Here is a 14,258-nt window from a genome sequence, read left to right as displayed (position 1 = left end):
CAAGCTGCAAAAATGTAAGGTGTATGTAGAACTGAAATCTCAATCACAATCACCCTTGTACATATATCTCCTACATGATCACACTCACAGCTTCTACTCTGGATATGCCAATAAGCACACCTAAACATTTATGTGGCAGAGGAATGATAAAAGAGCTTTAAAAAGGTCTGACATGGAGCAGATTTGAGGTAGTACAGAAATAACACAGAACAAAGAGAAATCCAGATAGTTAAGGAAACCAGAGAACTGAGCAGTTACCCATATGTAGACAAAATAAAACAAGTCATACAAGAAGACTGGATTTGGAAACTGTGCTTCACCTAGCTTGAACAAAATCTGCATTGTGCTTCAGAACATTGTCCTGTGGCGGTGGATTTTTCTTAGTGGATTAACAGTTTTTATAGGTTTTAAACTGAAGCACTTCCACACTGTGTTCTTGGCTCCACTACCTGTTCTTGTTTTTTCTCCTAACAACAAGAGTTAATAATAAGATAATTCAAATAAAAAATTATCCTCTGCTTCATAATTTACAAAGCATCTGCTATGCTACTATAAGACTGACAACAGAGGAAGACAAACACTTTACCAAGACATCACAAAAAGAGTGATTGGGCATTGGAATGAGCTGCTCAGGGAGGTGGTGGTGTTACCATCTCTGAGATAGTTAAGAAAAGATTGGATGTGGCACTTAGTGGCATGTCTAGCTGGCAAGGTGGTGTTAGGTCATAGGTTGGACGCAATGATCTCAGAGGTCTTTTCCAACCTACTTAATTCTGTGATTCTGTGACTTACCAACTAAATACACTTCTTTCAAAAATCAGGTATTCTGATACATATGAAGAAGAGTTAAAGGAAAGTCTGGAGGGTTTGTGCATGTAATTTGTAAGTACAATTTAATATTTAACATCTATTTTAAAACACAAGATTAAGTAGATTTATTAAATTTAATAAGATTTTTATGAATATAAAACCCATGGATGCTGCTTCTTTCTGTGAAGATACTTTAAAAAGCTACCATTTAAGGACCTGTAAAGATCCTTAACAATGTAATTTCAAAGCTAAACTAGTGCTGACACTTTTAAAACTTTCCTACTCACTATGCAGGCATCTTTTATACAATCTGTGGGAACAAAAGATTTGGGGTTAAACTTTCTATTGGCATAAATAATAAAAGGGATACACTAGTAATCTTTCATATAAAAAATGGACCACCATAGGTATCTGACTGCTGAAAGTCTCTATCACTGTGCTCTAGGGCAAAGGATTGTATTTGGGTATGTGCATACTGAATGGTAAGCATGAATGGAAGTTGCTATATATAAATATAGATCCAAGAGGCTTTGCAAAGCTTAAAAGCCCGAGCCTTTCATAAGCCTGAAGAGAGCTTTCAGCATAATTATACTCGCAGAGCACAAGCAGCCATTTTGAAAGTCTTAAAACCAGCAGTTACATCAGAGTTTCTGGAGACCAGTGGAAGTTTTTCCTCCACAAACTCATAGAACATAACATCCATATCTCTATCCAAAGACAGCTATACTTGCAATATCTAACAAAACCGTTGTTTTTCATTATGAAGATGTATAAATCAGAACTCAGTTTCAACTGGAGCGCATTAGGGTGTTCCACTAACGTTTTTCATCACCTTACTTCCCTATTTCTGCAATGCAAAATGATATTTTTTTCTCAAAGGCATAAATAGATTACCAAGCCTCAGAAGTGAAAGCTTAAATGTTTTTATTTAGAAACATTTTAACATTTTACTGCTCTTAATAGTAATACTTTCTCAAGTATTCAAAAACTGAGTAATTATGAAGGGAGAAAGAAAGGAGAGCTTAATGCTTTCTTCCCTCATTTTCCTTTTATTTTTCCTTTAAAAAACCCACTGTGTCCAAGAATATTTTTAACTATTTCTTCATGCACAAAACCTTTGTAGCTTAGCTAGTAAAGAGTTGATATTAACTTCATCTATGCCAAAAAAATCCACAGTTACAGTCACTTCTTTATGCTGTTCACTCTCAGATCACATATACAACTAAAATACTGTTTTGTTTTAGCAGAATGAATATGCATTTGTGTGTGTCAGTGAAACTTTCCTCTCCTGTATTTTTACCGTACCTAGTTTTTGTAAACATATGTAATGTGGGTGTTTCTTTAATATATTTTTTAATCAGTCATCATATTCTCTTTATATTTTCCCATCATTTTCTCCCTCTCCCAGATCTTACTGTGAGTACTGCCCTAGAATTTTCAAGAAGTTCAGAGAACAAAATGAGTTTTACAGGTAACATGTTAGTACACATTGGTAACACATTAACAATAACTGTTTCATTACTGCAGTCTTGCCTATAAATATGTGAGCCACTAAATATGCCACTAAAGTACATACCAAAAGGTCATATAAAGACAACATTGGAGCACTCAAACAAACAGTTATGTGAAATTAATTTTTTTGCAATAATTCTGTTGTATAGTGAAAACTAACAAAGCTTACTTAAATTTGAAGTGAATCCTTAAGGAACGATTGCTGGACCTGGAATATGGCCAGAATACACTTTCCTAGGACCACCATTTTAATCACTGTTTCTGTCCAATCTTGTTTAGCTTGAGAGAGAGACAAGTCCAACAAGTGTGTTGTGCTATGTCCTGGTTATTAAATTTTGATCCTGTTACAGCTTTCAGTGACTGAAACCATGAGCAGGAAAAGAGTACTTACAAAGTAATCATGAAGTATAACGATGAGCTGGGATGCTAAAAATTAGTGTGCTTTAAATCACTTATGGACTTGGGAATGCCATGCCTCTAGAGCATGTGAAAAATGCCATTCCTGTCCTGTGCCAATAAGAATACAGCTTCTATGTGCCTATATCAGAAAGCAGAAGTCTGACTTCCTCCCCATGCCTGCTTCCTTTTCTTCGCTGCTTGCCACCTCTCATTGAGCTTCTCTACTTATATATACTGAAGACAACATTTCCAGGCAAAGAAACATATATTTAAAGTAAAACCTAACTATTAAAAAAAGACTATTCATCCTCACAATAATAACTGTCAGGTTATCAACTAGATGTAGATTAATTTATGTGCCTGTGTGAAATAATTATTTCCTGCTACCATTAGAAGCAAATGACATGCTATATTTCACCGCAAGCAGCAAATATTACACATAACCAATCCCAATGTTAATTCTATCCATTTATCTTGAAATATATACAGACATACATAAATATGAAGAGGAAATTTCTATGCAACACACATACAAACTTGTGCAACAGTTATTTAAATTTGCATATTGTTGCCTGTATAAGAAAAAATATGTTAATTTTTTAATGTTACAATAAATTCATATCATACCAGCATACCAGCCAGGAGCTATCACCTACTACCTCTGTGAAATTTAGTGCAGGGTTAGCAACAAGATAGTTAAGACAGAGGTGTTTGTGAGAACAAGCCATAAGCAAGTAAGTTTGCCTTCTAGTACATTACTCTCCTCCACCTGCTAAAGGCATCACTAACAGGGGTGGGGAGGACTCACCACACCATCACTCTGTGGCTTAGGTTGTTTGGTGGGATCCAAAGCAAAGATAGTATACTCAGAGAGAAAAGCAGGTTCTGCTATCATCCCGGCTAACAGCTGTTATTCAATGCAAAAAGGAGGAAAATGAAAATAAATCAAGCAATAAAGAACATCGCAAAATTTTACTCCATTTTTCCATGCTATTAAATACATAACAAAACAATACAGCAGTTTATGAGACAACAGATATCAATAAAGGGAGGATGTAACTAGAAAATATGCACTAGATCATTTCAGAACAGCCAAAATACAATTTTGATCAAAACTTCTTCAGAACAAAAGAAGCACACTATTTACAAGATCCTAGTTTAGTCCAAGATAAAAAGTTATGTTTCAGGTGTTGCTATTGTAATTTTTTTTAACTTCTGTGGATGAGTTGTGTTCATATATCACTGAGCCCTATTTGCTCTCAGTTATTCATTCATTAACAACTCACTATTCTAAAAATTCTATCAGTATTTCAGTTATATATAATCTAAAATGCTTGCTTTTGACTATTTATCATCTGATGCTTTTATACACTAGAATGCTGTTTATATTTTTAAAAATTCCTTACAATGTTTTTAAACTACTAGCAGACTATTTCATAAAAATACCATAAGTTGAATATAACCATTTTATCAAGTCAGTATCTAAGAAGAGATATAAATTCCTAGAGGTGAAAACACGAAGCCAAGAGACTGGAATTTGAATTCAAATTGGATATATACATTTAATGTAATGTAATGCATTTAGGATGCTGTAACTGAGAGACAAAAATATTCCTCTTATGATTATACTCACATACCTAGGTTCAAGGTTCAATTTCCTTACAGCTTGAGATTTCACAATTGTACTGACTGCTGACTAAACCAAACTAAATAAAACAAAAATGTTCTGAAATAATGAGACAAACCCCTCTATCAAGTTACCAAACAGTACTTTTAGGAATCAAATACTAATATAAGTTAGGAGTTTAAATTACTTTTTTTTTGGTGACAATTACATTTATTCCAGTGCTGTAGCAGATTAATTACATAAATTCAAATTGAGAGAGAGAAATATTTTCACAGGTAAGATCTGAAAGGCTACATGACTTTGAATTTGCGTTCGCCAAACCCTTCATGACTTTGAATTTATGTTCACAAAACGTAAGAAATGGTAAATATTCTGTGAGAGCCATATACAATAAATAGCCTCAGATTTGCCATTAACTATTTGCCAACAAAGCTGGAGTTTCTCACTTTTAAGTTACTGCAAAGATGAGCTGCTAATAAAAAAATGGTCACATTCCTCAGGCTCTCAATCTTCATTTCCCCGGAGCCTCAACACACTTGCCCTATGCATTCACCATGGTAGCAACAACACACTGAGTTAGCTGTCCTCCTCTCTCAGCCTGTCAGAAGTATAATTCTTAAGAGCAAGCTGTGCAAAAGCTCCTCATGCATTCATTTATATATATAAATGTGTGTGTGTATGTACATATATTTGTATATGTGTATGTATGTATATAGGTATGTATATATATATATATATGTATACAGGTGTGTAAAACCCACCTACATTTTTTTCCTCCTCTGAGCTTTCAGACAAGAGAAAAATAAGGAAATTAACAAAATTGACAAGTGATAATGATTCCAGAAAATCTTCATCAACTGTTGATGGCCGCATAGATTCTTGCTCCTCTTGAAAGGGCATATGCCAATAAAAGAAAAGGCATATACTGTGTATACAAAAGTGCACAAACATACAGCAGCAATACTACAAGCAAGCCTGATGGCCTCATGAATTAGAAGCATGCAAATTCACAAATAAAATTATCGAATTTTTAAAGATAAAAATTACTTTGCATGTTTGGAGAGGACCAGTTAAGAAAATGAAAGACAGTTTGCAAAGCACTGATAAATGGATTAGGCAAATATTATTAACCAAAAGATTATTAACATTATTAACATGTAACATATATTATCTTCAGCTTAATTAAATCACTTTTAACAACATGACCATCAAGAACTTCAGGAACCACGGATAATTTAAATTATTAAATCTTATTAAATTATTAAATCTTATTAAATTATTAAATATTATTAAATCTTCACAATAATAGCCTGCTAGTGCTCAAAATATTAAGTTGCAACATTTCACCATAGCATTACTTTGCTTAATCCTAATTGCATTATTTAGTACACCAAAGTTTGCATTAAAAAGGATTCCTATTTGATCTCTAACAAGTTCATCCCCTCCAAAAAAGACGGTCTGTCAGCTTGTTCAGAATCTATGAATTGTTAGATTTTTAGTAATCCCTGGAAGTCGATGACCATGTTAGTGTAGCCAGGTTCAGAAGGCTCAGACATAAATTCATAAATTCACAAATTTACAAGTTCATTCTTTCAAAAAATATTAATTATAAAACTCTTTACTTTTAAGATAAAGATCTTTACTGATGATCTGAATGAATGGATCGAGTCTACCATTAGCAGATTTGCAGATGACACCAAGTTGGGTGTGAATCTCAATCTGCTGGGGGATAGGAGAGCTCTGCAGAGCAACCTGGACAAGCTGGATTGATGGGACAAATCCAACGATATGAAGTTTAACAAGACAAGTGTCAGGTCCTGCACTTTGGCCACAACAACCCCCTGCAGCACTACAGGCTGAGGACAGAGAGACTGGACAGTGCCCAGGCAGAAAGGGAGCTGGAGTACTGACTGATGGCAGACTGAACGCGATCCAGCGGTGTGCCCACATGGCCAAGAAGGCCAATGGCATCCTGCCCTGTACCGCTAACAGGGTGGCCAGCAGGACCAGGGAAGTAATTCTTCCCCTGGATTCAGCACTGGTGAGGCCACACCGAGTACTGTGATCAGGTCTGGGCGCCTCAATTTAGGAAGGATGTTGAGATGCTGGAGCATGTTCAGAGAAGGGCAACAAGGCTGGTGAAGGGTCTGGAACACAGGTCCCATGAGGAATGGCTGAGGAGTTGTTTAGCCTGGAGAAAAGGAGTGTCAGGAGAGATCTTTTCAGTCTCTACAACTGCCTCAAAGGAAGTTGTAGCCAAGTGGGGGTCGGTCTCTTCTCCCAGGAAACAACTGAGAGTCTTAAGCTGCATCAGAGAATGTTTAGGTTTCGGACGTTTAGGAGGATATTAAGAACAAGTTCTTCACAGAAAGAGTGACTGGGCATTGAAATCGGCTACCCAAGGAGGTGGTGAAGTCACTATCCCTGGAGGTGCTTAAGAAAAGACTGGATGGGGCACTTAGAGCCATGTCTAGCAGATAAGGCGATGTTGATGTTAGGTCATAGGTTGGACTTGATCTCAAAGGTCCTTTCTAACCTTAATTCTGTGATTCTGTGAGCCCAGCTTACATGTAAAGACGGCACAACAATAGTGAGGCAGAACAGTGAGCCCTCTATCAAGATGAAATTTCAAAATATTTCCTCTTCAGTAGCCAAGACAAGTGTTTCACACTTCAAATTGCTACTGAAGACAGAATATACAATTATGGTCCAAAAGTGGTATTTCTGTAATACATATGGATCTGGCTGCATTTGCCCATTAGCGAGTTCATCCGCCACTCTCCAATGTCAGGTGACCAACAACGAAAATATTTAAGGACTTGCTTACAGTATTTTTGTTACTCTGTGTGTTGATTTGGCATTGTCAGGACCCACGACATCTCTCTAGCTGTCCTGAGCAGCCAAGACCCCTGCCAGGGGTCTCAGAGACCTTGGCACAGAGCCCAAAATGCCTGTGGTTTTGATTATGACCCGTGGAGCAAGTTACCGACCTTACATGAAGATCTGCAAGCCATGACAAATTAAGTAGAATGATAGTGAATTTATCACAAGGTGAAAAAGCAGATTTTGGAGTTTTTAGAATGGGATTCAGGGGGGAAAGATGGAGGGATCTGGGAGTGTCCTGCCTTTTTCCTTCTTCTTCTTGGCCTCAATCTTCTGCTGATGTTTGCACTTTTAGATTGGTTTAGAGTAGAAGCTCACTGTCTAACATAGGTGATAGGTACTGGAAAGTAATTGTAAACATTGTATACATAGTTTTTAGTATAAAGACATAACACTGCCCTGGGGGCAGGGAGAATGCCTCTGACTGTCTTGCTGAGCTGACCTCGGCAGGACAGGAGAAAGAATTTTATAGATAAGATACAATAAACAACATTGAGACTGAGAAATGAAGAGCTCTGACTCCTTTAAGCACAGGGCTGGGAAAAGAGACTTTCTAACATTTCTCGGGGTCACTCCGACAAGCTAGAGGCCCTGACATGGCATGGCCTGGTTTTCTGGTAGTGAGGGAGGGCCAGAGAAACAGCTTCTGTGAGAAATGGTTACAAGCTTCCACCATGTGGAACTTCCAAACTAGAACAGCCTATCCTCAAAGGACTGCACCCTGCAGATGAGCGACCCACACCACAGCAATTTCAGAAAGATTTTGCCCATGGGAGGGACTCCTGTTGCAGCAGTTTTGTCAGGACTGTTGCTTGTAAGATTGGAGCCAGGCTGGAGGAGTTCATGGAGAGCCATCTCCCATGGGAGGGACCCCATGGCATAGCACAGAAAAGACTTCCCTCTCTGAGCAAATAGGAAAAGATCTTGGGTGATGAACTAACCAAAATCCCCTCTCCCGGTCTCCCTACACTGTCAGGGGGAAAAAGGGAGGGGCTGGGGTGGGAAGAAAGATATTTAGAAGGCTTATTTTAGTTCTCGTTATCCTTCTCTGACTCTGTTCATAACAAATTTACCTTACATCTTTAGATTTGAACCTATTTTGCCCTTTGAGTGTTTTCCCCCAATTCTTATCTCAACTCATGAACCCTCCATTAATTTCCTTTCCCTCTCCTCTGCCCAACTGTAACAAGAGTGAGCGAGTGAACGGCTTTTCTAAGTGCCTGGTGTCTGGCCAATGTCACACCACAACGCTCTGACAGCTCATAACCTGGTACATATTTAGTTAAATTATGGGCAGAACCCTCTAGTGAGTCCTGTAATTACACTACTTAATGCTTTCCAATATATACATGTGTTTTTATCTGCAGTTTTCTTTTTTTTTCAACCAACTATTCAGTACAACTTTAAGAACTAACTGTCTAGTTAACTCTGGGGTGGGGATGTCAGGGAAAGGGTTATTAAAAGTCACAAAAAAATTATTCACCCCTGCCTGCAAACAGGCAAGAAGCAACCTGCTAGTCACCCAATATTAAATAGTATTACCACACAGGATCCTTGTGCTTCAGGATTTGTCCCAAAACCCACTCTGAACTATCTTACTAGCTTCAGAAACATTAAATACATTTGGTGCTATATAGTCTAATGTATCACTAGCAGCATATCATCAGTAGGCTGGTAGAGCAATCAATAAAACTAGATAAGCTAGAATCAACTGAGATGAAGCATACCATAAACAGAAAATGCAAAGGTGTAGATCATTCTTTAGCCTTTTCTAATGCTAAGAATACCATCATATCACACTTGAAGCTTGCTACAGGAATCCTACTAAGATCTTCCAACACTTTCTTTCAAATATACTCTGGGGGGAGGAGAGGACCTTGGAGTCTTGGAGCAGCTGCAAGTTTACCATGAGTCAGCAGTGCCCTTGCAGCTAGGAGAGCCCGCGGTACCCTGGGGTACATCAGGAAGACTGTGCCCAGCAGGTTGAGGGAGGTGATTCTCCCCTCTACTCAGCTCTAATGAGACAACATCTGGAGTGCTGTGTGGAGCTCTGGACTCCTCAGTACAAGAAAGATAAGGAGCTACTGGAGAGGTTCCAGCAGAGGGCCACAAATTAGGGGTCTGGAACATCTTTCACACATGGAAAGACTGCAGGAGCTGGGCCTGTTTAGTCTAACAAGAGAAGACAGAGAAGAGATCTAATCAATACATACAGATATCTCAAAGAAGGTTGTCAAGAGGATGGTGACAGACTCTTTTCAGTGGTCCCCAGCAACAGGACAAGGAGTAATGGCCACAAACTAAACCACAGAAAGTTCCACTTCAACATGAAGAAGAACTTTTTTATACTTAGGGAAGCAGAACACCAAACAGGCTTCTCAGGGAGGTCATAGAATGTCTTCAGAGGCCCCTCTCTGAAGACATTCAAAACCTACCTGGATACATTCATTTCCTGTGTAACCTGCTCTAGGTGACCCTGCCTTGGAACAGGGTTTGACAATTTGATCTCCTGTAATGTTGGGAGGTGGGGGGAAGAGTGGGTCAGAGACAGGGACGACACACACAGAAAACTTCTTGTGATGAACAGCCTTGAGTTAATTCCCACAGCTCCTTTTATAGGTGCTCCAGTTACACATGTGATTTGTTGAGGTCTTAGCCCCATCCAGCTCTCTGGCCAATGATAAATCTGCATTTAGAGCTGAACGACATTGGCTGAGGGTCCCCGTGTAGACTGCATCCAACCCATCCTTGCCCACCCAGAGAGTCCAATGCTACCATCTCCACAGGTTCCTTCCAATCCTACCAGTTCTGTGATACTTCAGGGTAAATAATCTCCCTACCTTAATCTCAGGCACCAAATTTATAAACAGAAGGCTGTTGAGGACTACAAATAGTACAGTTAGCTCAGTATGCAATGGCACTGCAAACTACAGATTGTGCCCAGGGTGGGGAGAAATGGCTGAAACCCCCAGTGATGAGCCCTTTGCCCAACAAAAAGGCACAGCCTTGCCATGCCAGCTAGACTGTGTCCAGCTACCCAGTGACTCTGTGGAACCCAAAGAACAGTGAGAAGACCCCAGATCAAATATCACCATTAAAACAGGCACACAGAATGAAAGCCAGGTATTCCTTTGTTCAGGGTCCCTGAAGGAGACACCCAACTCCATCTGCCATTATATTGCTGCACCATTATAAAAATTCTTAAAGGAAGCAGAGTCTAGAACTCTGCTATGGGAAACCCTGGATCAAGGCAGTGAGGGAAACTTGTCTGACATGTGAGTGTCATGAAGCTTGTCTCAGTATGAGTGTGTGGGAGTCAGGTGGGGCACCCATCAGCTCATTGGAGCTGCTTGTGGTGAAGGGGCTTCAGTCCCAGTAGCAAAAGCCTAAGGTGATGCGAGTGTGATTGCCAGAGTGGCTCATGGGCAGCCAAAGAGGAATGCTTCCTTAGCAAACTGTGACACTACTGATCTTCTGTCACAATACTTAAGGCTTATTCTGTTTTTCTGCAAGTAAAATCCTGTTGAGTAACAAATGTTTCTATCTTGCATAGAAAGCTGCAAATGAGGTAAAATGGTTGATGAAGCCAAACGCCAGATGACGTTACCTTCAGTATCCTATCAAAGGACACATACAGCTATTGTTTAAATAACCTTTGAATTTTCAACATTCTGAACAGTTTTTGTAGCCCTCAAGTTTGGCCTAAATGAAGCAGCCTTACTTGATCTTCAAGGACTTCCTGAACTCTAGAAATGACTGTGTTCTTCTTAGTATTATTATCCACTGAAGAATTACCATGCTCAAATCTTCTTTCACAAGGATTCTGGTGAGTGGGGTGCAAAGACCAAAGAACATGCAATTCCTAGATCAAACAGCTTCTTTAATATGCTGTGAAAGAAACCCCAAAATTCAACAGGGATCAGAGTTTGGCCCAAGTCTCATTGCTGTGGAGATGGCAGTAGGTGAATATTATACATGTTACATGCATGCAGCATATTTGATTGCCAAAGGTAATGATTATTCCCTTTCAGAAAAAGAAGAGAATCAGTAGTTCTGAATTTTGTATTAGCCTGTTATGAAGCAAATTTTGTTAGCAAAGTTAGCATCACAGCATATGGGTATTTATAGTATGTTAATACTTAAAAGCTTCTATTAACTGTACATGAGCAGTTTTGTTATGTTATATACCAGCACAGCAAGACAGAAGAAATAGGATGAGACTACAAAACTAGTCTAAGTGAAAAGCCACCATTTCCTCATCTACTTCAAGAAGCTAGAAGATGTCAACTATCAGCAAAAGGTTTTCTTTCAACTCTTACTTAAAAAACTTATTCCCCAGAGTAAAATATATAAATAAATTTGGTTATTTGTCCTAAGGGAATAGGAAAAACTGAGGAGCTAAAATTTCAAGAGTTTCTCTCTGCAATAAAGTCCCAGGATCTAGGAGAGCTGAACTGCACTTTCAGAAAGCTGTAGTTCAGAAATCAAATAGGTCTTTTCTGGTTTACTTTTCATTTTGATGAGCCACCTAAGCATCCTGTATGTATCCGGAGTTGTAAAATACAAGTAGTTTAGATTCAAACTAGCTTATGCAGCCTCCAAAAATTAGTCCTAAATATCAGAAAGGAAAAAAAATACAGATATATCTGAACCACTAGCATCTTTGCATGGCAACACCTATTTAGAAGTACTTCAAATAAAGTATATGAATACAGAAAAGACACAGGAATAACAAAGGTACTGAAGGTATATTATTTCAGCTTTACTTGTCATGCTTTATTAATAGCCAATGTTAAAGAAGCATTTCAACTAATTTAATAAAACAGCCATTATATACCTTTAAAGTGAGACCAGAAAGTACCTGGGCTAAGTATCTTTAGGTCTAAGTGCTCCATATATTGTGCTCTGCTGTCACTTCCATAACACTCATTAGGATATCAGTGACATTTGGATGCATGACTGGTAGGTCACCCAGAGCAATCCATCAGCTGCTTGCTCTCAGCTGATAGCAAACTAGCACTAGCTTTGTTATCCTCTGCAGTTGGGCCTTGTATACTTGTAAACAAGTATAATGTTGTAGAACAAAAAGAACATTTTTAACTTACAGGAGCTGAAATGAATACAATTTACGTATTTCACCTCAAACTCTGTTCAAAAGTCAACGTGGTAACAGTTTGAAAACTGAACGCTATTTTTCCATAGAAAAGAAGGAACTCACTAAATAAGCATATTTTAATAGTCCAGGGCTGTTTCAAACAGCAGCATATCAAATCAAAAAGCACTGGGTATGCAAAATGTCAATGAAGCTCTGTAGAAGTAGTTTTACCTCACAATGTGATCATGTTTTACAAGCTACTCAGACCTCTGCCTTTTCCTATACATTAAAAATTTTGAAGTTTTCCGTAACACGGCTACTGAAGATTCATAAATCAAATAAAATACAAGCTGAAGAGGAAAGCTGGCATGAAAAAGAAACTTACCTGGTATTACATAAATGGAGCATACAAGTTGTAGGTTTATTTTAAACTGATAACATCTTGGAATCTTGAAATATTAAAGTATTTTTAAAATCTTCTCATTGTAGAGTATAAAGCAAAAATGTTGGCACGCACATTTTATTATAATTATTTGATCAGACTAATGATGTCATTTACAACTGTAACTAATTCTGAAATTACTTTTATTATAAAAATATTCTGAGAATAAACCAAAGTTTTCATGTGTGATACCTGCAATTTTAATACCATGGAAGTAAAAATACAAAATCCTACTTAAAGACATACTAAAATCTATTTAAAGACATACTAAAACATAGCTCACAGAGGACACAAAACATACAAAAAAATTATGAAACACTAATTTTGCTTAGCTTTCAGTAGTAAAAGGGACAGTAATTATTCATGTACTGCAAAAATGTTTTAGCATACAATACTCCTCAACCAAATATTTTCAGTGTATTAAATGTAGCCCAAGAGCTCACTGTAATGCCACTGCCATTGACACCTGCACATAAAACAACTGCCTGCCCAAATGAGAACACCACAAAATAATACCCTCCAAAAGACTTAATGCGTTCATCTAATCAGGGCATGTATTTTCAGTGACAATATGCAATATCTGCATCTTATTTACGCATCGTATACTGCTGCTGAGCTGAATTTTATGAAAATTTAATCCAACAGATTTCAAAGATTATTTACTTTTAATCATACTGCCAACATTTATGAGAAATTTTTGGAGAAATTAGGTTTCTTGTTTTAATCATTTAAACTTAATTTTTGTAAAATATTCTGCTTGATGTAAAACCAACAAAAAAAAAAAGAGGTTTTCATCCCCCTAGGACTTCACTACTTCTTGAATTTCCAATTAAAGGATGTGTTTCACAAGTAAAACTGTTACAGCAGCACCCCTAAGACCAAGGATAACTGCAAATCTGAAGGTACTTTAGTACTTCTACTCTTCGTTTTTCTACTCTTAATCTTATTTCTTCTTCTGGCTCTCTGGTCATTCCAGTCTAACCAGTCTATTTAGAGATCAATGTTCTTCCAATGTAACTTGGCTTGTGCTATGGAGAATCCTTTGCTTCTCTTGTTTCTCCGGAACAGCACTCTGACAATGGAGTTTGCTGGGGCCAACACTTATGTAATGAAGTAAGTGTAGTTCTCAATAGAAATCATGAAGAAAACCTTGGCCAAATTAGTTCTTTTGCAGGTTATACAATTAAAAAGAACAAAACAAAAAACAAACAGGGGAATCAACTCTCAGTACCAACTCACTCCTTCTAGGCCTCAGTGGTAGTTCTCATGTGGCAATATGCTACTTCTATACCCTGTATTAAGAACAGAAAACTCTCCTCACTGAAAAACTTAGCAATTTATCCCAGGTGATGCTGCTTGCTAACATTCTGGAGCACCAATTAACAGAAAATCTTTTTCCAAGGAGAGAGGGAATTCATTACAGATGCATATACATGCATACACACACACACACACACACACACATATATACATATTACAGTAGAAAAAAA

The 14,258-nt window shown here is 37.9% G+C and overlaps 1 protein-coding gene across 3 annotated transcripts in view; it reads right to left on the bottom strand.

Annotated features, from left to right (window-relative positions):
* GOLGA4 (golgin A4) overlaps window positions 1-14,258 on the bottom strand; it is a 72,619-nt gene that overhangs the window by 50,822 nt on the left and 7,539 nt on the right. For 2 of the 3 annotated variants that reach the window (XM_014267013.3, XM_014267014.3), the window contains exon 3: window positions 3,530-3,628. The exons of the other annotated variant lie outside the window; for it this stretch is intronic. In XM_014267013.3, the coding sequence (XP_014122488.3) occupies window positions 3,530-3,628 (99 nt within the window). The remainder of the gene's footprint in view (window positions 1-3,529; window positions 3,629-14,258) is intronic. 3 annotated transcript variants of the gene reach the window in all.

This window comes from Zonotrichia albicollis, chromosome 1, assembly GCF_047830755.1.
Source record: "Zonotrichia albicollis isolate bZonAlb1 chromosome 1, bZonAlb1.hap1, whole genome shotgun sequence".
Taxonomy (NCBI): Eukaryota; Metazoa; Chordata; class Aves; order Passeriformes; family Passerellidae; genus Zonotrichia; species Zonotrichia albicollis.
The sequence above is the reverse complement of the archived record's forward strand: the minus strand, read 5'-3'. Positions and strand labels throughout refer to the sequence as shown.